Consider the following 24,965-nt stretch of genomic DNA (forward strand, 5'->3'; position numbering starts at 1 on the left):
AAAATCTGAATGAGTTATCTTCAAGAGCTTCCTTTCCATGCAGTAAATCTCCATGAATTTTTTCCTAATATAGTGTATAGAGATCAATAACCATTATACTCTAACCAGCAGGAAGTAAGACTTAGGCAGCCATTCTTGTAATATAACCATATATATACACATATAAATGTAACCTGGCACTCTGGGCAGGTGAGTGAACAGCCAAAAAAAAAATCCTTTACAATTGTGTCCAATGTATTTTATTTCTTTCCTATTTATGCACACAAAATACTCTTTAACCATTACATTAGCATTTGTTTCTTCATTCTGTTCAGCCAAAGTCAAGCTAGCTTTCCCTTTGGCTCACCTGATGTGAGCTTGCATGACAAGGTTTTGGTAGCAGGGGTGCTACAGGGGTGGCTTCTGTGAGAAGCAGCTAGAGGATTCCCTCATGTCAGACAGAGCCATTGTCAATGGCGCCAATGGCTCCAAGATGGACCCACTGCTGGGCAAGCCTGAGCCCATCAGGGACAGTGGCAGAGCCTCTAGGATAGCGTATTTAAGAAGATGGGAAAGAATTCTGGGCAACTGCAGCCAGAGAAAAGATTCCCCTGCAGCCTATGATGAAGACCATGGTGAGGCAGGCTGCCCCCCTCAGTTCACAGAGGTTCACAGTGGAGTGAATACCCATCTGCATCCCTGGGAGGACCTCATGCCTGGGCAAGGGGATGCGCCCAAAGGAGGCTGTGAACCCGCGACCAGCCCATGCTGGAGCAGCTCCTGGCAGGAACTGTGGCCCTGTGGAGAGAGGAGCCCAGGCTGGCGCAGGGTTGCTGGCAGGGCTGGGGACCCATGCTGGAGCAGTTTGTGAAGAACTGTAGCTTGGAAGGACTCACAATGGAGACATCCATGGAGGAATCTCTCCCATTAGAGGGACCCCATGATGGAGCAGGAAAGAGTGAGAGGAGTCCTCCCTCTGAGGAGGGAGACATGTGATGAACTGACTGCAGTTCCCATTCCCAGTCCCCCTGCGTCACTCGGGGGAGGAGGCAGAGCAATCGGGAGTGAAGCTGAGCCCAGGAAGAAGGGAGGGTTGGAGGGAAGGTCTTTATTTAGTATTTCTTTTCTCATTGTTCTACTCTAATTTTTATTGGTAATAAATTAAACTAATTTCCCCCAGTCAAGTCTTTTTGCCAGTGATGGTAATAGGTAAGTGATCTCTCCCTGTCCTTAAGACACAAGCCTTTTGTTGTATTCTCTCCTCTGTCCAGCTGAGGAGGGGAGTGATAGAGCAGCTTTGGTGGGCACCTGGACTCCAGCCAGGGTCAGCCCACCACACCTGCACACAGAAAGACTGAAATTGATTGGATTTTTTTTGCATCTCTGAACTATTAGTACTAATAGGCTCTACAGGATCAAGAGTCAGATTCTAAACTGGTATAAGCTGAAAGAGAGTGAAGTATTTATTTCATCGGTTAACACCAATGGTGAGAATGATCACACTAAATCTCTCAGGACTCAGTTTTGTACTGCATCTTCGTTCCAAAAAGCCATCCAAGACATTTTTCAATTCTTCTTTGAAGAAGAATAATCTCCTTGGACTCAAGTCTAGAATTTCATGAAGTCATTGGTTTAGTATCATTGGATGAAATTTTTCTGAAGCATCTTTTCAACACATCTCAATAATGCTTTGAGGAAATAATTATATAAGAATGTATTTAGTTATAAAACATATTGCAAATTTTCCATTCCATTCTTAGGCTGTGTTATTGGCTTAGTAATTCCTCCGTTTTCTGTCAGCAACAGAACTTGACTTATTGTTAAATAAAAAATAAGCAGATCTTAATGTAATTGGAGTAAATTAACTTACTTGTAACAAGCTATCTGTATTTTAAACTGCCTGTTGCCTGATGTAGTTATTTCATACACTGGCACATTTTCTGAAAAACAGTTTTTAAAAATCTGCTTTTTTTAATGGCTGATAAATAATACAACCTTAATTAAGGTATTTCCCCCCAAATAGGAATTTCAAATTGATTTTTCTGATACGTCAAAAAGGTTAAAACATAAAAGAAGGAATTCAAATGCAAAGTTTTCTTCAGGTAACTTTAAAAGTTGAAAACAAAACAGATGACAGCTTTTAAAGAAAAGATTCTAGAAAGGCTTACCATGTTAGGAAATAAAAGCAGGGAAACTGCATGCATCAAATATGTGTGCTGTGAAAGCAGAACTGACTAATTAGAAAGTTTCTCCTCCCATTAAAATCAAAAGGGAAAAATTCTGTTTCTTGTTAAGTGAATCCATAGTAATTCCTCAGAAACTGCTCTGCCTTTACATCAAGGTAACAGGCAGCTTAGCCAGGGGTTTTGAAAATCAGATAAAAATTAAGCTCTACAAGTTCTACCTACAGACATAGAGCAAGCCATTTTATAAAAGGTTAGTCATGTTTTAATCAGCAGAGGACAACGACATGGACTAAAATCCAATTCGTGTAATGTTAATAAAACTTTAGAAGCGTCTGGTTCATTAAGTGCTCACAGAATGCCCTGATGCACTCAAGGGGTGAAAGCAGACTGTGACACAGATTGGAAAATTAAACCTGGACGCATTAATTTTTTAGATTTAGGCAAATCAAAAGCATATGCAGAATTTATTTTAAAAGGGTTTTTTTGTATTATCCCTTCATTTACATTGTAGTCTGAACCATAAATGCTAAAGAATTTGTCTTTTACCCATATGTAAGTGGTCTGTAACTTCGCAACAAACTTGGAATATTTTGTCCTATCTGAGAAACGTGAAACATGCACAGTATGGTCTCATGCCACCTGCAAATGAGAAAGTCAAGTAAGATTTACAGTTCAGAGCAGCAAAACACCAAAAGCTTTGGGAAAGACTAATTTAATACATCTGTCATATACAATTACATGATAAACTGTAATCCAAAACCTCTATTTTTTTCCCCTCTTCAGGCATAAAAGAGCCAATTGTCCAGGCTCGGAATTAAACATCTGTTTCACAAAACAAAGATATTAACCTCTAAGTTTATTTATGAACCAATAAAATTCAGTCATTCAGCACTACTCAGGAACAGTTTTCTCCATTACACAAATTGCTACAGCCAATTCCTCAGCATAATCCACTACAGTGACTGAATATGAAAGGTAGTGGGTAGACTGTTATTAATACAGTGATCAGATGCTTCTTTTAGTAATTCAATATATTTATTTTAAAAGGTTTTGCTGCTGTTTCTGTTATTGGATTCATATATGAATCCAATAACTTGTTTTTAGGAAGCAGATATGGACTGTACTGTGCACACAAGATGAATGAAAGCTTTATTTGGGAATGATAAAAAGAACTATCTTGCAAGATAGCAGTCATTTGTGTAATCGTGGCAAAAAGAAAATGCAGTTAAAAATCTATGATCAATGGAAGTCTTAAGAACAATCCTATCAATGTGATTCTGCTTGGAAAGGACATCAGAACTTGCAGATGTTCAGTCCCTTCATGTTGCCTCACAGAAACTGGGAAAATGGAGGGCTGATTTGGCATAGATGTGGTTTCCCCCTCCTCTGCCCCTCCTCATCCCCCTGAAATTTCTAATCCTCTAATCTAATCTTATTCTTCTAATACTAAACTCCTGCTGCAGGCAGGACTTCCACCGCAGTTCCCAGGATTTTTTTTTTCACAATCTTATCAATATCACTATTAGGAAGTGTTTTCTTCCATTTTAGTGTAAGATTACTCAACACAACACCTGGTATTTCTCCTGCTTTAGGAATATTGAAGGGATATAAATCAATTCTGGTATTTCATTTTAACTTCTTTTTTTCACATTTAAGAAACCTTAGGTGCAGCGCCAAGCTGAAGGGTACAGGATATGAAGAAATCCATAGTTCTCCACAAGAGTCAGTAAATACAGGCAAAAGGAATATTACTGGAAGCAACTTCTGGCAGGTAACAGGAATTTGTCGTATAGTATATAAGAGAGAGCCAAGGCCTCAAAATTTAACTGTTCATGGACATTAATACCTCTCAGACTAACAATTCACTGATATAAGCAGAGAGATTTTGATTAGTATTCTTACAGAAGTCTGAGCGTTATGATAGTAGCCCAGGCTGGCTGTGCTATAGAGCCATTCCTTCAGACAGACAGCATGGGAATCTTGAAAAATATCCAGTCTGATGAACTAACCTCTACACATCTCACTTCAGCTGCTTGCACCCTGTTGCTAAGTGCAATTTTGTAGATGATGCCAGGGAAGCTGGCTCACAGTCCCTGATCATAGCTCATTAGGTTCCTTAAAGACTTGAGAAAACACTGCACTTCATAAAGTTGACAAACTAATGGCTAATGCACTCACCCATCCATTCTTCATTGAATTCATGCTGTTAACACATTGCTCCACCTTTTCCAAAACAAGAAAGAGCTTGCAGCATCAACAACGCATTGTGTTGTGGCTTATGACAGGACTGAGCTAACAAATTAAGAAGGTGCAGATACTGGAGACAATCAGGTGCTGTGCAAAACCTAAACAAGTCTTCAGGTATGGTATCTATTCAAAGCACTTCTCTAAAATTTAGGTAATTTTTTGTATCTAAATAATACAAGACCTACCCCACCATGTTAGCCATTTTCCTACTATTAGTTCTCTTTCCATTATCAAAAGTCAGTTTCTACCATCCTGTGCATTTTGTGGGGGTTTCTGTTGAGTAGGACTTTGCAAAGTATGAGTAAGGATGAGTGAATCTATCCTTCAAGCAGCAAAACATTCTATTTCAATGGGATTTTTCTTCTTGGTGAATTGTATCAGAACTGGACTTGTCACTAACCAAATCAGACCATGAGTGTGTAACCTCACTCATAGGAAATTTCAAATGATGAAAAATGCATAAAGAAAAATGCACATATTTGGTTTTATTTCCACCCACTCCTACTCATTTTTCAAGAACATTGCGAGGAAGAAGTCTCAGTCATATTGAAGTCAATGACTCCATCTGCTGAGCTAGGTTTTTATCTCATGTATGGCACTCTGTATAAGAAAACATGAAAATAGCACCTGTCTTCAGAAAGTCATCAGAAGACATCAAGAAAGCCCCCAAAACCTTCAAAGTGTCATCATACATTTAAAGATTATGTAAGGCTGTTACATTTAGAGGAAATGTTTGGGTGAGGGACGGAAGAAGTGAAAGGCTTTTGTAGTAAGAACCCTGTTGTAGGAAAGTTCTGTCATCAAATCAGGTCTTTCATGAAAACTCAGACTTATCTCTAACATTGAAAAATGGAAAAAACGTGATAACTGTAAAAGCAGTTCAAGATGCTTTTAAAGCAATCTTTAGTTCTGTATTTCGGGTATTAGGAGTTCAGAGTGAATTGTGGGCTTTAAGATATTAGTGACTGATCTAATAGTGACTTAAATTTTCAATACAAAGAAATTCTGACAGCAGAAGGTAACAGTCAAATTGAATAAGTACAGTGGAACAGAAACACTCAGTTGAAAACAAAAGTATGCTGCTATCTACAATGAAAAAAGCAGTATAATTTCAAATTATTCTGGGGTACTGGCATCGTGCTGTACTGCCTGGTTTTGTCTCCTGTTTTCAGGCATTAAAAATTTGTATCAGGAGATGGTTTATATATCTTCTTAACAGCTGACTACATTTCTTAATCATCACCCTAAAGAAAAAAAATACAGAATAAAATGGCAAAACAGGGGTTGCACTTCCTTCTTATTTTTAAGTCAAAGAACTGCTTAAATAGAATTATCTGTTAAGTATGACATCATTCCATTCTCTACATGAAGCAAATTAATTTAGCCAAAATTTAAGACCTCTTCATCAAATTTTGTTGTAATTTTAATGGTTCTTAGTATCACATCAGCTGCAGCCAAGGTTCTATCCACTAAGCTGGGAGCTGTACTAAAGTTTTCAAAAGAGTGAAAACCTAGATTTTCTACTGCTCTGCTCCCTCAGTGTGGGAATGTTCACCAGCACTCAGCCTTCACCACTTCCCTCTGTGACATTTCTGGATGAACTTTCAAGAAAGCACACATCATTGCTGAGACTGACTGAAAATCTCTCCAGTCATTTTGGTGCCTAAATTTATAACCAAGTACTTCTAAAAATCTAGCCTTCATCTACAGAGTGAAGGCATAAAACCTCTAAAGAGATGTATTCGTGCAATTTTGTTATCTTAAAAGAACAAGAAAAAAAAAAAGTCAACCAAGAACAGTTCATGTCTCACATAGTCACTAAATATTATACACTTCCATGTTTGATTTTAACTATATGGAAACAAAAGAGATATTAAAAAGGCAGCTACCATAAGCCAAAATTGGAAAGCAAAAAGCCTCAAGCAGTTCTTTCGAGGATTTTACAATGTCTGACAATTTCAATTATTAGCTACCTTTCTGCCCACAGAGATCACAATTCGCCAGTAAACTTGCCCTTTCAATTCACTCAAAGCTTCAATCTATTCCATCTGTGCTCTCTGAACCTTTCATTTCCAATAGGTTCAGGCTAATTCAGAGCAGCCAGTGAGGCTGACAAGCTCTACCTTCTTCCACATCCTTAGGGCTACATGCTGACATCTTAAAAAGAATTTATAAATAAATAGAATGTCACATCCTTCACACAACAAAATAATTGATTTGAATTCCATTAAGGAAGCACATAGGTGTAATTAGGAACCAGTCCATGACTCAGTCATTTGCCCCCATGCTGGTCTAACCATCCCACTGTAATAAAATAAAACACTCCTGTAAGTTAGAGACTTTGACCTAAGAGCTGCAAGACGGACATAATTTTTAAAAAATTGTAACTCTGATAAGCTTTTGTAACAGTCCTTTGCATCTTGATACACACACACTAATAGCAGTGGTGCTTGTGACAGATTAACAATTCCCAGATGGCATTTGCCTACTAGTAGGTACATCCTGGTGGTGGAAGAGAAAACAGGGGTCAGAAACAGGAAGCCTATGCAAGACACGATGAGCCATTAAGACGTACCAATTTAGTCACAGTACTAGTTCATAAGGAAAGAAAAAAAAAACAAGTGACTAAGAACCGGGAACTGCCTGCATGATAGGCAGATGTGAAAGATCTTATACAATAGTAGTCTGTAACGCTTAGTACAGAGCTGAAAGCCAAAGAGAAAAATGTTAGGCTGACCCAGATCCATGATTATGAAAGGGGGATGCTCAGTTTTTTGGAAACTGTTGCAAGAGTAGCCATTGCTGATGGCTGAAAGCGACCACAGCTATGCAACTGAGGCAAGGAAATAAAATCCAAATTTCTTCCTGGAAACTCCTGGGACTTACATCTTCATTACCATACTGCAAACTTCTGTCATCACTGTGACAGAACTCAGCTATTCAGAATTGGCTGGCTGGATTTAAAATATAAAGAGGTTTCCAAAATCTTGCAACTCACGATCAAAATACTCAGCATAAAGGTAAGTAGTGTCCACTTCAGGTTGGAGAAGTACAGCTGAATCCAGAATTATAAAATGGAATGATCACCACATTATCAACAACAGTGGGAGACCTTCCCTCCCCTTCAAAAATTTCAACCAAGCCATAAAAAGGAATTTACTGAGGGAGAGCTGGGACTAATACTATTTGCTATCTAAAATTATCGTATCTTTGTCTAACTTGCATGGCTTTACCTTGGTCATCATTATTACAAGCATACTTTTAGTTTAAAAATGTTGCTGTTTTATAGATGGAATGAGATGTTATTTTGGTAAGTCTTATCAGCTGAAAACGGCAATTTTAAATATATCAAGTGATTACTGTCAAAGTTTTTACCATTTTGACTGGTTTGCATGCCACTCCATAGGCTTGAACAACATCCAATTGCCACAATCATGATTTTTTTTTCTACAAGTGGAGAATGAAAAGGCCTGGGAACAGATTACTGGAGGTACAGCTTGATATTACAAATAGAACACATAATTGCAGGCTACAGAGGCTTACACTCAGCCCTTTTTCATTTCAGGTCTGGTGAGCATGTGGCGTCAGGGTGAGATTATTCAGTCCTGTATTTGTTGGAAAGCTTTTCTTTTTGGTGGGTTAGTTTTCCATCAGATCAGGGAGCTGAACCACCTCAATACACAACTGCTGTACAGTTCGAGGTGGTGTCTGAAAAAAAAAAAAAAAACAAAAACAACCAACCTAGCCTAAATAAAGGAGAAAAAAAATTAGTTTTCAGCTGGATTCATCAGCTCTCTGCACGACACATTACTCAACTGCATAAATGCCAATGCCACACAAGAGAGAGAGGTTGCAGCAGCCCCAGCTGAGGAAGATTTAGCCTACTGAGGAGCCATATCATCCATGCTCATTTTCAGAAGAGATTCAGCCAAGTAATGATTACAATTTTTCTTCTGGCTGCTTACAGTCTAGATTTAATTTAAAAAAAATCAACACCCAAAATACAGGAAAACCCCACTGTTCAACTACTGTGCTAACAGTATACCTGTAAATTGCTTCTAAAAAAAAAATAATTCCAGGAAATGTCTGTCGTAACTGTTTTCTACAGCCAAATTATAAAAATTCTGCACATTTCTCCTGTAAAGCTAGACCTTGACTCCAAAAGACTTATTGTTCCTTGCTGTGGTTTCACAGCACTTAGCATAGTTTTCATTGCAATACAAAAAACTACGTCATTTCATTATTTCTTTCTCTTAAGTTGCTTGGCATCTATAGCACCACACAATGCATCATTTCTCTGTAACCAACACATTTGACGACTACTTGCCCAGGGCACAAGGCAAGATCTATTGCGAGAGATGTGCAATCTACTTCAGTTGAGAAGGAAACAAAAAACTTTTCAATATCACATTTTGCCAGCAGGTCAAGGAAGGGAACCAAGGGCACTTGCCAACTATGAGAGCTTCCATTATGCAAAGGAAAGAATGCTGAGAAAAAACCCTTTACTACTGGAAAAAGAGGTGAGAATTAAGACGTTCACATGAAGGAGAAAATCTTTTAGTGCAAAAACAAAAGGAGTAACTTTCAACCACTGAATGTAAAGAAGTAGCTGAGCATCAATTATTTTAGTTTTCCTTTCAGGTTCATGAAATAAAGTATGTATAAACCGTTCCACATAATCTTATTCTGGAAACAAGCAAAAATCAAATTTGGCTGTTTGTGACTTGAATTTATCATAGGCAAAATTAAGATTTCTTTAGTCCATGAAAAATTACAGTAGTTCAGTATTTGTTTTAGTCTGAAACGAAAGTTAAAATTTCAGTTGTCACCCACCAAGGATCTTCTACTGATTTAAAAAAATCAGAGCATTTCACTTGTTTTGCTGAAAAGAGCAAAGCTGCTTCTCCAGTTTTTTATCATCAGCCTACATGGCATATGCCCAGTTCCCCATTCCCCTGGATCAGCTAAGTTCTTTAGCCAGAATATATATATGCAAGAAACATTTCCAGTGATTTTGAGAAGCACCTCAGAAAAACAGCTCTGACCCCTGGCCATTTCGCAGAGAAAGAATTGTGTCCTCTTAGTTCAAAATACTTTAACTAATGCGAGGGCAACTTTGCAGTTTGGTAGCATAGCAGTTTTACAGAATCAGGTCAAACGTGTAACTTGCCTGTGAGCTATGGCATACGCATGTGTGAGGGAGTCTGAGGATGTCAGACCTCCTGGGACCGTTCTGGTGAGGAGTATTGTCTGTGCACATACTATATGCCTGAAGCAGGCCACAGAGCACAGGAAGCAGATGTGATTTTCTTTATTATGTGGCCTTCACAACCCCATTCTTCACTATCAGTTCTTACTCTGCAGAGTAGTAGCACAGAACAGAATACAGAGTTTGCTATTTATTTCTTCTTCTTGTCTTCCGACTTTCACATATTTCTTCTTACTTGCCCTCAATCTCAGTTTTCTGGGCTCCCAGCTAGGTTTCCAACTATTTTCTGGTAACTCCTACAGGTCAGTACTAAAAATTCCATGTAATCTCAAAATCTAAGATTACATAGTCTGTTTTCCTCCATTATTCCTTCTGTTCATTTCAGTGCTAAAAACAAGACTTGGACTTGCAATTGGAAGGAAACCAGTAATGGTACTGACCTATAATTAAGGAGGTAAGAGAATGTGCAAGCACTACGGAGGAATTTGCTTACTGAGTGCCTGACAGAAACATTTATTCAGTCATTGGAGAAGAAAATGAAGAGGTACCGGAAAGCAGCGTTTGCAAAGGATCAGTCTGATTTAGACCAAAACAAATACAACAGATCATCTATTCCTAAAACAGATGTCAAAGAAGCATAAAACATAACTGAAAATACTACAATAATTCCACAGGCTCCAGATGAGATTTTGATAGTGCCTGTCTGTCAGAAGATAAAACAAGTGTGCGAATGTGTATTTTCTCTGACAAATTGATCCAACTGGCAGCGAACACCTGCAACAAGTCAAAGACCATACCCAAGAAGCTGAGGGAATGATGCAGTGTCACCACACATAGGAAGACTAGGATGGCTACTACTCTCAGGTTGAAAACACAAATGAGAATGTACTTATTAGTAGAAATATGATGGGCTTTAGCACTTCACAGTACGAACAGAAACACAAGAAAGTCCTGTTACATCAAATAACATCCTGCAATGCTCCCTTTGCACTTTGGGGGGAATTTTTCTTCATCCCTCGATCTTCACTGTCTCCTAGCAACCTTCCAGATAGAAGTTGTAGGCCCCATAAAGACAAGGTTTGACAAAGCTAATTACCTGAGAGATCATCCTATGACCTACTCCAACAGTTAAAATAATCTGAGGTCTGGGAATACTCTCTCCTGCACCTGAAGACAGTTACTATAAGGACATCTCTGTGAGGGATATTCAGTTTTGAATTCACTGTTCCTGATCTAGACTGCCAAAGCCAAGATTTGTTAGCACTGAAAAATATGCTACTAAATTCACCATTCTCTTCTGAAGCTGCTGAAAAGAGAACAGCTGAAAAGAATCTCCTTGTGAACCATCCCTACTATTATTATTCATGTAATTTGATTACTTGATGAGAACCTATATTGCATATGCAGACATTCTAAACATCCAGACTATAAATACCATAACAAATGTCTGCTATATATAGTATTTTCCACTTACAAGCATTTCTTTTTTTTGTTTCCCATGGTCTGATCCAAACCACATGCATAATTATGATAGGAATAAAAGAAAGGATAAAAAGAGCATATGGCTGCATAGAATTATAAAGAAAACAAAAATAAATGCTTCAACAGTGATTATTGCACCATTACTCTGATCTATTGCTACTCAGGTAGAGTGTAAATAAAAAGGCGAGAAAAGACACAGCTGATGTTGAAATACATGTTTTAGACTACTGCAGCAGAAATGGCAGGGAACATTTAAAGCAATACCCAAAGTTACAATACGACAAAGGGGGTAAAAAAAAAAAAAAGGTAACAGCAGCAGAAAGCAACTGCATAAAAAAAGTAACAGCAGCAGCAAGCAACTGCGTAAGGACCACAGATCGTCAGTATTCACCTTAGTTAGCATTTCATCCAATACACAAATGAAGCATTAACAAAAACACAGAGAAAGGAGCACTGAGATACCACTTAAAATATCAGCCTGCTTGATAGCACTTGGAAAATACCATTTTAATTCTCAAGGGAATTCACAGTGATATTTGCTTTATATTATTTCTAACTTGAAACTGGATCCACTAAATTCAGTCTGAATTCTGGACCTTGAGAAGCTGGGTGATTTCAAAAGACAGCAAGTCCAAAGAAATCTACAAAGAGGTAAATATGAAAACCATAAAGGGAATCTGCACTTGGATACAGTATTGCTAAGGTGGACCACAAGCTTTCAACCAAACTAGCTAGAAAATGTAGGAAAACATGCAAACATCAGAGTCACATGATCTGAAAACTTCATATGCACAGTTCTGCTGTAGACCCATTTATTAAATGACAATGGAACTGCCTGTTTCTTCAGCTGCAAAAAAGGGATCTTGCCAATTTTCTCACAAATGGTACCCCCACGTGCATATTCCACAAATTAAAAGTACTAAACATCTTAAATGGAAGAAAGGTTCCAAAGTTAATGACTGTTGCGAGTGGTTCTTTCATACAAAGGCACTGCACATCTCAGAATATGCTGAAAAGCTGCCTTAGCCTCATGGTATATTCACTCTATAATGCCACAGCAGCACAGAAGATTGTTTTTCCTGGGAACCTCAGCAACAGCTGTTGTCAAGTAAATGGGCAGCTAGAGGGTTCAGAGGTCCAAATATCTTGTACTGGCTCCCTACACAGATCTACAAACCCTGACCAGTACTGTATAGGGCAGGGAGAAGACAAAAGAAACCCATGCTTCAGATGGAAACTTCATTTTGCCTGGAGGTCAAACTCCATGTAATTTAGAAAAAAGAACGTAAAGACTAAAGAATAGGATTGTGTCTGATTCTCTGTGTGTTTTTGTCAAGCCAGCTTGGAAATTCAGAAGAATCCCTTTTGACTGTTTCAGTTTTCATGTCCCATCAATAACAGAAGAGATGAGAGAACAGTTTCATTCATCCGTTTAGCTCATCACCACTGTTACCCACAGCGTTTGCAACTTTCTAACGTGAAGGAGCTTAAAACAAATTCCAAAGACTTAAAGGAGCATAGAAGGAATGAAATATTCCCAAGATCTGTACCATCTGCCAAAATTATTTTTTTGCCATTTTAAACAGTTCGTTGCATTATTAATACAGATATTTTTAATCTTTTCTTTAACAGTTTAGTATAATGGAAGAAACATAAAAACATCTTTATGACATCTTCTTATAAAAAAAAATTATGTTCCCTTTATAGTGTTGCTGTTTGAAAAGGTTTAAATAGCTTATTAATTGTAAAATCATGGGATGGCATCTACTTCAGCTCAAAATTTTTCAGTCACACACATGCTTTCATTATATCTGAATCTTTTTCTCTTACACTACTCTTCTGTTCTTACAGTCCTCTATGTTCCTCGTGTTGTCCAGCAATCAGGAAAATCAGAATACCACATTCCACTTTCCAATTCAAACACTAAAAATATTTACCACTATTTTTAAGTGGTAAAATGTACATTCTCATCTGAGAAGCAGGGCAGATGCTATGTAAATAGCAAATAAACCAGGTCCAGCTCTGAACAACTTGCATTCTGAGTAGACAAGACAGTTTAAGAGGGAAAGAGAAAGCAGAAAACTGAAGTGATTTTTCAAAGGTTACAGAAAGCCAGTGGATACCCTGACTCCTAAATCACCATTGTGAACCACTACATTCCCCAGCTTTCATAAAGAAGAGAACTCCAACAAGGTAAAACAATTGCATTTCTGTGAAAGGGTAATAATACCAGACTAAAAAATGGGACAGGAAATAATGCTTTAAAGGGTAATTTTAAAAATAAACTAGCACTATTAGAAGACTATTCCAACCAATCAGTCATTTTCCTATTTTTCTGCCTCTGCAAAATACAGAACAGTATGTAACAGTCATTTTGTTGGAGAAGCCAATGTTCATGGATAGCTTTTCTGAAGAGATTCTGTTTATTTTTAAAAATAAAGAGCATGCTGTCAGAGCTGTAATACAGACTGGCTCAGTGGAAACCCATTAAAACCACTTTACTGGGCAGATGGTGTCAAAGAGTCAGAAGTATATAACAGAATCCTACTGTGCACAAGTGTTCAGTATGCAAGAAATCATCTCGTTATCAGACAACTGCTGCAGGGAACTCAGTCAGCCACAAAGGATAGACCAGAGCACAGCTAAAGTCACGATAGTCTTGCAACTGTTTGCCCAATAATATGGAAAAGACTATGGAATAAGAGAACCTTAACTGATAAACCCCGAATAAACAAGGAAAGATCTATGAAAAGCATCATCTCAACCTTTAAAAAGTAATACATTGCTTTTATTGTTAGTCACTGAAGGAGTAATTACTCTGTCATTAAGGGGGATACCATAACTCAGAAAAACTAAAATAAGATTTGAAAATTGTCCACTAAATTTTGTAACCCCATCTTTTCATGCCCTGATTTACAGGATTGCTAAGTAGTTGACATTTCAGTAAATCTCAGTAGGATTTCTGAGAATGGGTATAAAGAAATTCATTAGAGACATCTGGAAATTGTGAACTTGCCCCTACAGTTTTAAAAAATGAAAAATGTCGATTAGTCATATATTAGATGTACAGTAGCACACAGGTAGATAATGAGACACTCCTTTTGCATACGTTCCTTTTCCATTCTCTTCTACAGAAGCTACACCAAGCTTTTCTAGTGTTTTCATATGAGCTTAATTCTGTAGGCAAGCTTAACATCTAACAAAGTACCTACCACTGAATTACATAGATCCTATGATCTGAGTTAAATAGATCTGAAACAAAATAGACACAATGAAAATTAGTGTAAATGGGCTAGATTAGTGAAAACTCTAAAAATATTCATTGTACACTGCTTATAGAACAACAAAGTTAGATGATAAACTTACAGAGTGTGTATGCACCTCTGTCCTCTACTGGACAGAAATGACGATTGTTCAATTCTGCCCGCAGTCCCATACTGTTGACCACAAAGATACCCTTCTTCAGCTCAAGAGCTATAGGATTGTGAAACTAGATCCTACATTTATGTCTGAAAATATGCTAAAGGTGACAGCAGGATAACTGCTGATACATAGCTGTTTTACACATTAAACTGGAAAGTTTTGCAGAGCTGAACAGTTCCTTCAAGAGTAGATTAACACACAATCCACTGAAACACCACCAAGATCTCCTTCATACCAGAAAAACCTAATAATACATCCTATATTACCAAAAGCAACGTTGTAATTTGCCATGCACAGACAACAAAACTAACTACTCAATGTCTACTACCAAATTACAATTAACCAATCAAGACTGATTACATTAAGACAGAGGTGCAAAACTCTGAAGGATAAATACGGATATTTCAATGTAGGCATGTGCAAATCACCACTATTTAGTTTTCTTGAAAACAAAGGGAACGGCTCACCATGTCTCAGTATAAAATAGAGGATATAATTATCTGCGAATCCAGGATCTTTGTTAAGTGAGTGGATTGAAGACTAAGTGATATTGTTTTCTTTCTTATATTATATTATGGACTGGATTAATATTCATAGAACCATTTAGGTTGGAAAAGACCTTTGAGATCATTAAGTCCAACTGTTAACCCAGCACTGCCAAGCCCACCACTAAACCACGTCCCTGAGTGCCACACCTACACATCTTTTAAGTAACCTCCAGGGATGGTGGTTCCACCACCTCCCTGGGCAGCCTGTTCCAATGCCTGACAACCTTCCTAATATCCAATCTAAACCTCCCTGGTGTAACTTGAGGCTTTTTCCTCTTGTCTTGCTACTTGTTACCTGGGAGAAGAGACCACCCCCCCACCCCACCCCACCCCGTCTGCAACCTCCTGTCAGGCAGCTGGAGAGAGCAGATAAGGCCTCCCCTGAGCCTCCTCTGCTCCAGCCTAAACACCCCTGGATCCATCAGCTGCTTCTCATCAGACTTGTGCTCCAGACCCTTCCCCAGGTCCATCCCCCTTGTCTGGACTCATCCAGCACCTCAACATCCCTCTTGAAGTGAGGGGCCCAAAACTCAACCCAGGATTTAAGGTGCAGACCCACCAGTGCCAAGCACAGGAGGACAATCACTGCCCCAGTCATGCTGACCACGCTATTTTGGACACAAGCCAGGATGCTGTTGGCCTCCTTGGCCACCTGGCCACACCGCTGGCTCACGTTCAGCCGGCCCTCAACCAGCACCCCCAGGCCCTTTTCAGCCGGGCAGCTTTCCAGCCACTCCATCCCAAGCCTGTAGTGTTGCATGGGGTTGTTGTGACCCAGGTGCAGGACCCAGCACGGAGCCCTGAACTTCATACAGTTGGCCTTGGCACATCAGCGCAGCCTGCCCAGAATCCTCTGCAGAGCCTCCTCCCCTCCAGCAGATCAACACTCCCTGCCAGCTTGGTGTCGTCTGCAAACTGACTGGGGGTGCCCTCGATCCCCTTGTCCAGATCATAAACAGAACTGGCCCCAGCACCGAGCCCTGGGGAACACCACGTGTGCCCGGCCACCAGCGGGATGTAACTCCAGCCACCACCGCTCTTTGGACTCGGCTGTCCAGCCAGCTTTTTAGCCAGTGTACAGCACACCCATCACAGCCGCGAGCAGCCAGGTTCGCCAGGAGAATGCTGTGGGAGATGGTGCCAAAGGCTTTGCTAAGGTCCAGGTAGACATCACCCACAGCCTTTCCCTCATCCACTAGGTGGGTCATCTTCTCATAGAAGGAGATCAGATTTGCCTAGCAGGACCCGCCTTTCATAAACCCATGCTGGCTGTGCCTGATCCCCTGGTTGTCTTGCACATACTGCATGATGGCACGCAGATTGATCTGCTCTATAACCTCCCTAGCACCAAGGTCAGGCTGACAGGTCTGTAGTTCCCTGTATCCTCCCTTCCTGCCCTTCTTATAGGTGGGAAATTCAGATACATATTGGCTAGTTATCTCTGCCAGCTTTGGATTCCTCCTCTTGTAAAATGCATTTACGTAATGTATACTGAAGACATAAAATGTACACTTGTAAATATATATTATATATAATATGTATATAATATATAAAATATATAATAATATATAAAATAAATAAAAAGCCAGGAAGTGATGTTAAAGGCCAATACAATTCAATGTTCTGAGATCATTTAGCATTAGATGAGACTAAAATCTGACTTGTATGATTTTCTTAGCATGCAAAACATGCAGCCTCATCTGTGTGAATATCTGGACATCTGCCTGGTTCCTCAGCAAGAGGTCTGCAGACTGTCTGCTCAACAGTCTGCCTACCTTGAAAGCAAAGAGATCAAAAGGCATGCTGCAGAGCATCCTGGTTCAGCTAGAGAGAATGCTTCTCTGTTGCTTAGTCTGTTTCATAAAGTTGTATACATCAAGAATAAAGAGTATGTCAGCATCTTTCCATACTTCTGCTTGGTGTGCTCATCATTATTGCCCCTGCAACTTCTTTGTATGTAACTAGCTAATTCTTTTATTTTCCTCTTTTTATAGGATCTATGTATTCAATATCCTTCACCCTTCCCAAGTTTTACAGCCTACATGGTCATTTTTACATGTGGATGTATTTTGCTTGCTCTAGCTGCTAAACTGCAAACTAATGAGGCCCAATGTGTTCCACCAAGGAGAAGAGCTGCTATTAAAAGACATCATTAGCAGAAAAGCAAGTGAGTATAAAATTGAATAAATAAAGGCCAGGAGGTGGTTACTAACCATTACCATAGAAAATGTCTGGAACGCCTTATCCAAACCATCCAATACAGCACCATGACAAGTCTTGATTTACAAATAAACCCCCAAATAAGTAAACATATCAAATCAATTCAAATTTACTTTAAAAACAGAGCTAGGACTGTGAGAAGGTGAAGTGACTATAGGAGGAGGGAAGAGGCCTTCTATTTTTAAATTTGTGCAAATTGATACATGCACTACCAACCATTTCTACATGGTTCATACATGAAACAAAAATGTATGCATTTTGCTGAGGAACTTTCAAGGAGACAATCATCTGCAACACAGAAAACTCCATCCAGAAACGTTTCTGGAAACATTAATTAAAAAAACAAGACTGAGGGTGTAAGAACAAACAAACATGGTCTGCAAGTACAGCAAAAGCCTTTTAGGAAGTTAATTGACCCTACACTGCAGATGCCATTTAAGCAACTGGCAGACGACTACTACGATGTTTCAGAACCACAACTCAATGTTGATTTAAGTGAACCTGTGCTGCAGTGGGTTAGAAACACTCACAGCATCAGTGATTGTGTCTGAAGTACTGAGGCGATATCAAACACTTCAGAGAAATACTTTACGTTACCACAGTTAGTCCCACTACAGTGGTTTTTCCTCAACCCTTTTAAGGACAAAAGGCATCTAACTTTTTGAAAGAAATCCAGACTGTTTTACACAGTATCGTCACAAAGGTCTTTGTTTAAAAACACAAATTGGGATGAACTCTGAAAGCTGTCTTGTTACTTCTATTTCCTCCCCTTGTTTTTTTCCTAGCTTGCATGCATAAGGTTTCTGCCACTGGTTTCACAACCCTGATCAGATGTTCTATGAATCACCACTGGTGTGTGGGCCACAGGCTGAAAAAATACCACTCCAGAAAACTCTGTCTACACTCTGAATTAAAGCTTACTAAAGGCAAAGATACTGAATGTAATGGGCTCTGGATCACACCCACTGTGGATCAATAGATGGATATAACATTTCATATTACAGACCTAGGAGTTAAATCATCCTCTAGGTCAAGCTTAAGTCACACTACTATAGTAGAAGCTTACAGAGATACTACATAGGCTGTACCTCTTTGGAGGTTATAGACACTCAATCCATTAATTTTGTGGGGCCATCAGACTAACACGTTACACTGGAATTAAGTCTATTTAATAAAAGAAGCAATCAAGGACATGAAGAACCCAGTCCTCATTCTACAGTTAATTTTCCCCCCATGGAGGAGGGTGAAGTAGCCTAACATGCTCAAATGTGTACTTTTAAATCTGCTCATAATAATTAGCGTTATCTAAATGTCTCTGAACTATTTAAAATCCACTTCATTTTGAACTGCCATTAATAATGCAGTAGGCAAAGACTGCTAAAAATCAAGTAATCTAATGTAACACTTCATAAGCCAAACCTGCAATGAATCTCAGCCGCCTCTTCAGCTTCTCTGCAATCAATCTGTATGGAGTCATGTTTATATATCCTAGGACCAGTGACAGACTGCCACTAGACTTAGCATCCACAACAACCTCAGGAGGTTTTATTTAATGCGAATGCAGCATGAAAAATCAGATTATCTTCTGATTCTCTCTTTTATTATATAAAACTGATCTTTATTGAATAAAGCTTCTTTTATTAATATCTAAAACATTGGTTGGTGTCACAGAGCCTGTCAGTCCTATGGAACTAATAAAAGAAAAGACAGAAGTAAAAAATGACGTTACAGGGAAGTATTAGAAAGCAAATCACATTAAGCCACTATTTCAGCTGAAAAATAAAACATGGGTCTAGCTGTAGTTTTTTAGTTTTGCCTGATTTTATTGTCTTTACTGAAAGAAAAGAGATCAGAATGGGGCTTCTCCCAGAAGTACACTGTGGCTAGAAACACAGCAAGAACAAAATACTGCAAGTTTGTTTTTCCTTCCCTTGTATAATGTCTCAAACAACTCTAAGTTCAATGCAGCTGGGACAAGTACAAAAACATCAGTTTTATGGGAATGTCTTAAACCTTAAAGTAGAAAGATTTCCTTTACTTTTTCAGTTTTTAAGAAAACTTTTTGGGTTTATGCATATAGGCAAAGCTTATAACAAAACCTCCTACTGACCACACCTGTACTTTATGTCCACCTAAGCATCGGTCATCTGAAACCAGAATGCAGTAAATTTTCTGTACATACCAATCGTACAGCTAGAGCAACAGATGCCTATGATGAGTCTGTCTACAAGTAATGTCAGCACTGTTGCTTTGAGAAAAAGAACGTGTCCCTCATTATCACAATCAAAATCTGCCAACACGAAACGAAATTCAACCCTGAACTGCCTAGTCACCACCAAGAAGGGGAAAAAACAAACATGTATCTTAAATAAAATAATCTTCATTTTTGACACCATATACAGCACTGTTCTGCATTACAAATAACACTACCCATGTTCCAGAGTAACGAAGTCCAAAGTAAGTAGTGCTGAAACACAGTCTGCTGCACTCCTCAGCTTTTGATTTTCCATGTATCTACTTACATATAGTCCACAGTGTGCTTCAATGTCAGTGGCAGATCTGAACAACAAGGTCTTCAGAAATGGCCCACAGCCTTGTGGAAGATGGAATATAACTAACAAACTCAACTGCACAGTTCTTTGCACACCACTACCCCCACTGAAGTCAGTGGATGCACAAGTGAGATTAAAGTGAAGTAGCTTCCTGTACAACTATAGTTCACAAAGATATAACCCACTAAAATCATAAGTGAAGTATTTGAGTAATGTGGACAGAATGATATATTCTGATACTAAGTACCATCAAGGAATCAGTAAAATTTCTTAGAAAAAGCCAAAGATCAAGTTTGTCCATAATGAGACAAAAAAAATCTACAGTATAAGATTCAATGAAAATCAAAACAGTCCAAAGATTAACGTGGAAATTCCAAAGGAAACAGAAGCAATTTAAATCCAAATATCCAGATACTTATCTCCTATAACGTAAGCAATATAAAAGTTTGGGACTTTCGTTTCTGAGAGATCTCCACACATGCACTTTCCTATAATACCAGACTGGCATCACTGCAAATGTATTATCTGCATCTCTGGCCCATGGGGAATGCTCTTAGGCGTGTACAAGGAAATCCTGCCTAACACAGTTGCCAAGCCTCCACATTTATAAAACTGAGGGGAAAAGAAAATCAAAACAGCAGGTATGTGGCCTGAGATCTCATTAGAAAGTGACTGTAGGAAGATTTCAGCCTGGGATGACAAAGAACACCGAATGCTCAGCAGAACACAGGCAGAAAAAGTCACTAAAATACTCACTTATTTTGTTTACTGACAAGTTAGACCTGAAATTTTAAATTAATGAAATCAGGGCGTTTATTATAACGTAAAAGGATCCTCAATCTTAAGTCTCACAATATACATCCTAATATTGTTTAGAGTCTTACAGAAGATGTTCAGTTCATTATAGACTTAAGCCAAGAATGGAACCTGGTGTCTAAGTATTAAAGTTTTTATTCTACATCAACAAAACTGATGAGACGCTTTCCCCTTAAACAAGTGAACCGAATGTCCATATTATTGTGCCTGTTGTATTAGTGTGTGTTTTCATTAATGTCAGCTGGACTTGGTTACTTTTTAATTGAAGATTCCTGAAGATTTTTATATTTTTTTTACCGTTGCTACCAAATAGCAAAATGCTGAACTGACTGAGGGTAAGAACTGACTCCCTAAGACCGGCTCAAGAAAACTAGCTGAAGGCACAGCTATGAAATGCAAATGCCCCCGTAACCACATTTACATAGCCTTATAATCTCCATCCTTTGTCTCTCTCTCTATATATATATATGTATACACACATACATAATTAGACTGACAATATATTATAATACATGGATTATATCATCAGTGACAAATCAGAAATTGAAGCTCATTATTGAAAACAACATTTCATTTCTCAGGCTGAGGCTATTTTCCACACTTACAAGATAAAAGCAAAGCAAAACCACAATAGTATTCTCCAGTCTTCAACATTATTACCTGAATGATTTGGAACCTGTGCAGTAAAAAGGTGTGTTGCCATGGTTCTGAGTAATCAGCAACAGACCTATACACAACAGACAGCTGATTGCTGTTGCACATTAAAAGATTTTCTGTCTCTTTAGCAAAACTTTGTCATGATGTCATAAATGAAAGGGTTTTTCTATTAACAACAAAGGCATCAAAGAAACATGCCTGTAGTAGTAATTAACTATTTTTTTTTGCTTGTTTGTTTATTTTTGTGTTCTTACAGGGCGAGGGTGGGGAGAATCAACCTTTTACACTGTCAAGTTTATACTGTAAATCTCTGGAACACTCTGGTCTTTTCAGAGTGCTCTAAGGCATAGTGGTACAGATGGAATCTGTTACCAAGTATGGAAACAGACAGTAACATTACAGATAGATATCTGTATTACTAACCAGCAAAGAGTCCCAGCAATCACGCAGTAGTACATGGATAGCTGAAGTGCAAAATAAATAGCACAGACAATACCAGTAATTCTACATGTGATCTCACGTATCTGGTTTCAAGGCATACCAGATTTAATAAGACTTCAAAATCACAACACACAGAAAAATCTCACTTGTAAATTTTTATAGCATTTTTTCCCACCAAAGAGACCTCCTTTCTAAGTCCAGTTTTCTGCCTATGTTTATTTTTCAAAGCAAATGTAAGTAATATTTAAGAATAAAACTGCCTATGAACATTATAATTGCTGAGCTAGCAATAAGACAAACACTGTACTCTGTAGGACTGAAATGTCACTTAGACTCCAATCTTGGAATAAGCTGCAATCTCAGTCAAACACTATGTTACTGTAGTGTTAAGGCTGTAAACTGAAACACCAAAACCCAGGAAACTAAAAAGTGAATATTCTTACTGCATCGTTAGCCTATCCAAAGTACTGATACTGCTTATAATAAAAAACATACTTTACAACCTTGCTGGAAAATCAAAAGCTACTGGTGTGCAACGTGAATGAAGCAATCTTTTGAAAAGCCTCGGGCTTCCAATCCCTGCTGCTAATGCATTTCCAATTGGGGCTTTAAAACTGTAGTTATGTAGGCACTGCATTTGAAGAGGTTTATAATTTTGTTACTTCCTTTCTTAACCTGTTCTAAGGAAAAAATGAAAAGTAAATCTAATACTGATGGAGGGCAAAATACTCAGCTATGTATTTCTCTGGTGGTTCTCTGTAAGTTCAGTTCTGGATAAAAAGTAATTGGTGAAAATAACTCTTAGAGAAAAAAAGAATAGTGCTGATATTAGAAATTATAAAAAGATGTTAAGAATAAATAATACCTTTTTTAAAATATTCATGTTTATAAGCACAACTCTATCAAAAGGTTTGCAAAATCACTGATTAAATGCATACACTATTATTCCTCTCTGAAGACTAATCACATGTGAACAATAACTTTGGTTTTCTGCCAAAATATAGCTGTTGAAGCACAATGTCTTCTCAATAGAAATGTGTATTTCTCCAAATTTACATTCCACAGGAATAGCTCAGAATCATCTAAATTAAATACTGCAAAAAAGCATTCACATCTCGGCTGATGCCACTGATGAGAACTAAGTTCAAAGGAGAATTTAAATGCACACAAAAATGTGTGCATTATCTATAAGTTTTCTGATTCTTACTGTAAACACACTTGAGGGCAACAAGAAGGTATCACTGAGTTCTCTGAAGTCATGCTGTCAGGACATTCATATTCTATTTAGCATGCAGAATATCATACACCTAGTTCAGGCTCTCATCAAAGCTTTTAAACATTTCAGTAAGCATGTATTCCTCTGGTCCAATAAAACATTGCCAGCCAGTCTGATATACAAGATTTTTAATTTGGAGTATTACCCAGAAGGTAATAGTGGGGCTGCTAATTCCAATAGCTTGTACCTCTGAAGATTTCAAATTTCCACACTGCAAACCCTTTGTAATCCAAAGCTGAGTTACCAACTAAGCTCATCACCAGCATCTACTACATCATCAAAAGTACAATATGACAGGCAACAAATCCTCAGTAAATGGGTAGACTGTCGTAGTGGACCAATAAAAAAAATCCTGCTACTCAGGATTTCCAATCACGATATCTTTGTTTTTGACTAGCACATGACTCCCTCCCAAGTCTTTCAGTCACGAACTGTGGGTATTGACAATCAAGGCATTACTGAGACAGGGGACACAGAGGTTATGTATGCAAAATAAACAAGAAACAACATGCAGTACAACAGACAGAAGAGACTGATACTTACCTTTGGAAAAAACTGCTGCCAGGCTCAAGAGGAGAGGTGAAAACAGATGTCCCATATTGCTAATCCCAGAAGCGCACATATTAGGGTGTGTGGAAAAGTTAGGGCTCAGTTTCACACACCTTGTAGTCAAAATCAAAATCGAGCAGCTGGAGAGGCTGCATTTTCAGAAAAGGTCATCTGGGGAGTGCAAGAGGCATTTCCTTCAGAGAGAGGACTTCTTTAGCTTTAACCACCCTCTTTCCTCCCTCCTTTCTTCAAAACATATGATGCTGTGAAAGAAAACCCCTCTCCTCTCAATAAATAAGACAGGAAACAGTTCTGCTTAAAATCGCACCCCCCGGCCTCAGCTGACTGAGACAGGCAAGCAATCCTCTACCCCAGAATAGCCCCGAGCTGACAGGGTCTGGTACACTGGGCAGGGGGGCTCCACACAGCGCTGGCTCCTCAGGTGGAGACCTGCCTGTCCACTCGTGCCCACGCTTCACAAAGCCAGTGTCCCCATCCTGGTGGAAAAGCACGCTGGCTCCCCAGCCATCAAAGTTTTCCTTTAGGTGATGCGAGTAACCCTGAAATCATCCAGACACAAAGACAGGGCTTTTGTTGTTGTTGCGCTTTTTTCCTTTTTTTTTTTTTTTTAAGTTCCCAATATCCTCATTGACTTGTTTGACTTTCTGCACGAGAGGCAAGGGGCGAACGCGGCTCCCTCCAGAAGGTCATTGTCACAGATGTGCTTACTGCTCCCGGGGCCGACGGGCGCAGCGGCCGCGGCCGGCGGGCACCTGCCGCCCCAGCGGATGCCGCACCGGGGCGCCGGCCCCGGCCCACCCGCCCGCTCGCCTCCTCCGGCCCCGGCCCATCCTACGCGTGCCGCGGTTGCTGTTGACAGGGAGACTGAGATTTAAGCCGGGAGATGTCGCGAAAAATAACAAAATGAGGAGGGAAACAAATAAATAAATAAACAAGCGATCCAAGCCCCGCCTCGCACCAGGCAGCCCCAATCGCCGGGCAGCGGGGCGCGGAGCGGGGCGGGACCGCCCGGCCCCCGGGCCGCGGCTGGGCGCAGGGGAAGGCGGGCACCGCCACTCCCGGGGGCTGCCGTCCGGCGGCGGCTCGCCCTCGGCAGGGAGGGGAGAGGTGGCTCCGCGGGCCCGGGCAGAGGGCGGCGCCGGGCCGCTACAGCTAGCCCTGGCTGCACGGATGGCCCCGCGCCGCGGACGGACACTGCCGCTCTGCCGCGCCGGCGCGGCTCCACGGGCCAGCGGCCGGGGTGCTCGGCCAGAGCCGCCGGGCCGGGCACAAGCCTCGCTTCTCTCAGCGCCCGAACAGACCGCATCCCTCCGGCTGCCAGAAGCGACAAAGCACGCCGCTTTGGCATGTGTACATGCT

The 24,965-nt window shown here is 39.6% G+C and overlaps 1 protein-coding gene across 4 annotated transcripts in view; it reads right to left on the minus strand.

Annotated features, from left to right (window-relative positions):
• Nucleotides 1–24,485, minus strand: part of TMEM132D (transmembrane protein 132D) — a 261,573-nt gene extending 237,088 nt beyond the window's left edge. For all 4 annotated transcript variants that reach the window (XR_005829000.1, XM_040601771.1, XM_040601761.1 and 1 more), the window contains exon 1: nt 23,580–24,485. Coding sequence is in view for 2 of the 4 variants with exons in the window: in XM_040601761.1 (XP_040457695.1) it covers nt 23,580–23,658 (79 nt within the window). In the remaining 2 variants the exon portion in view is untranslated. The remainder of the gene's footprint in view (nt 1–23,579) is intronic.
• Nucleotides 24,486–24,965: the final 480 nt, after the last annotated feature.

Source organism: Falco naumanni, chromosome 1, assembly GCF_017639655.2.
Source record: "Falco naumanni isolate bFalNau1 chromosome 1, bFalNau1.pat, whole genome shotgun sequence".
Classification (NCBI taxonomy): domain Eukaryota; kingdom Metazoa; phylum Chordata; class Aves; order Falconiformes; family Falconidae; genus Falco; species Falco naumanni.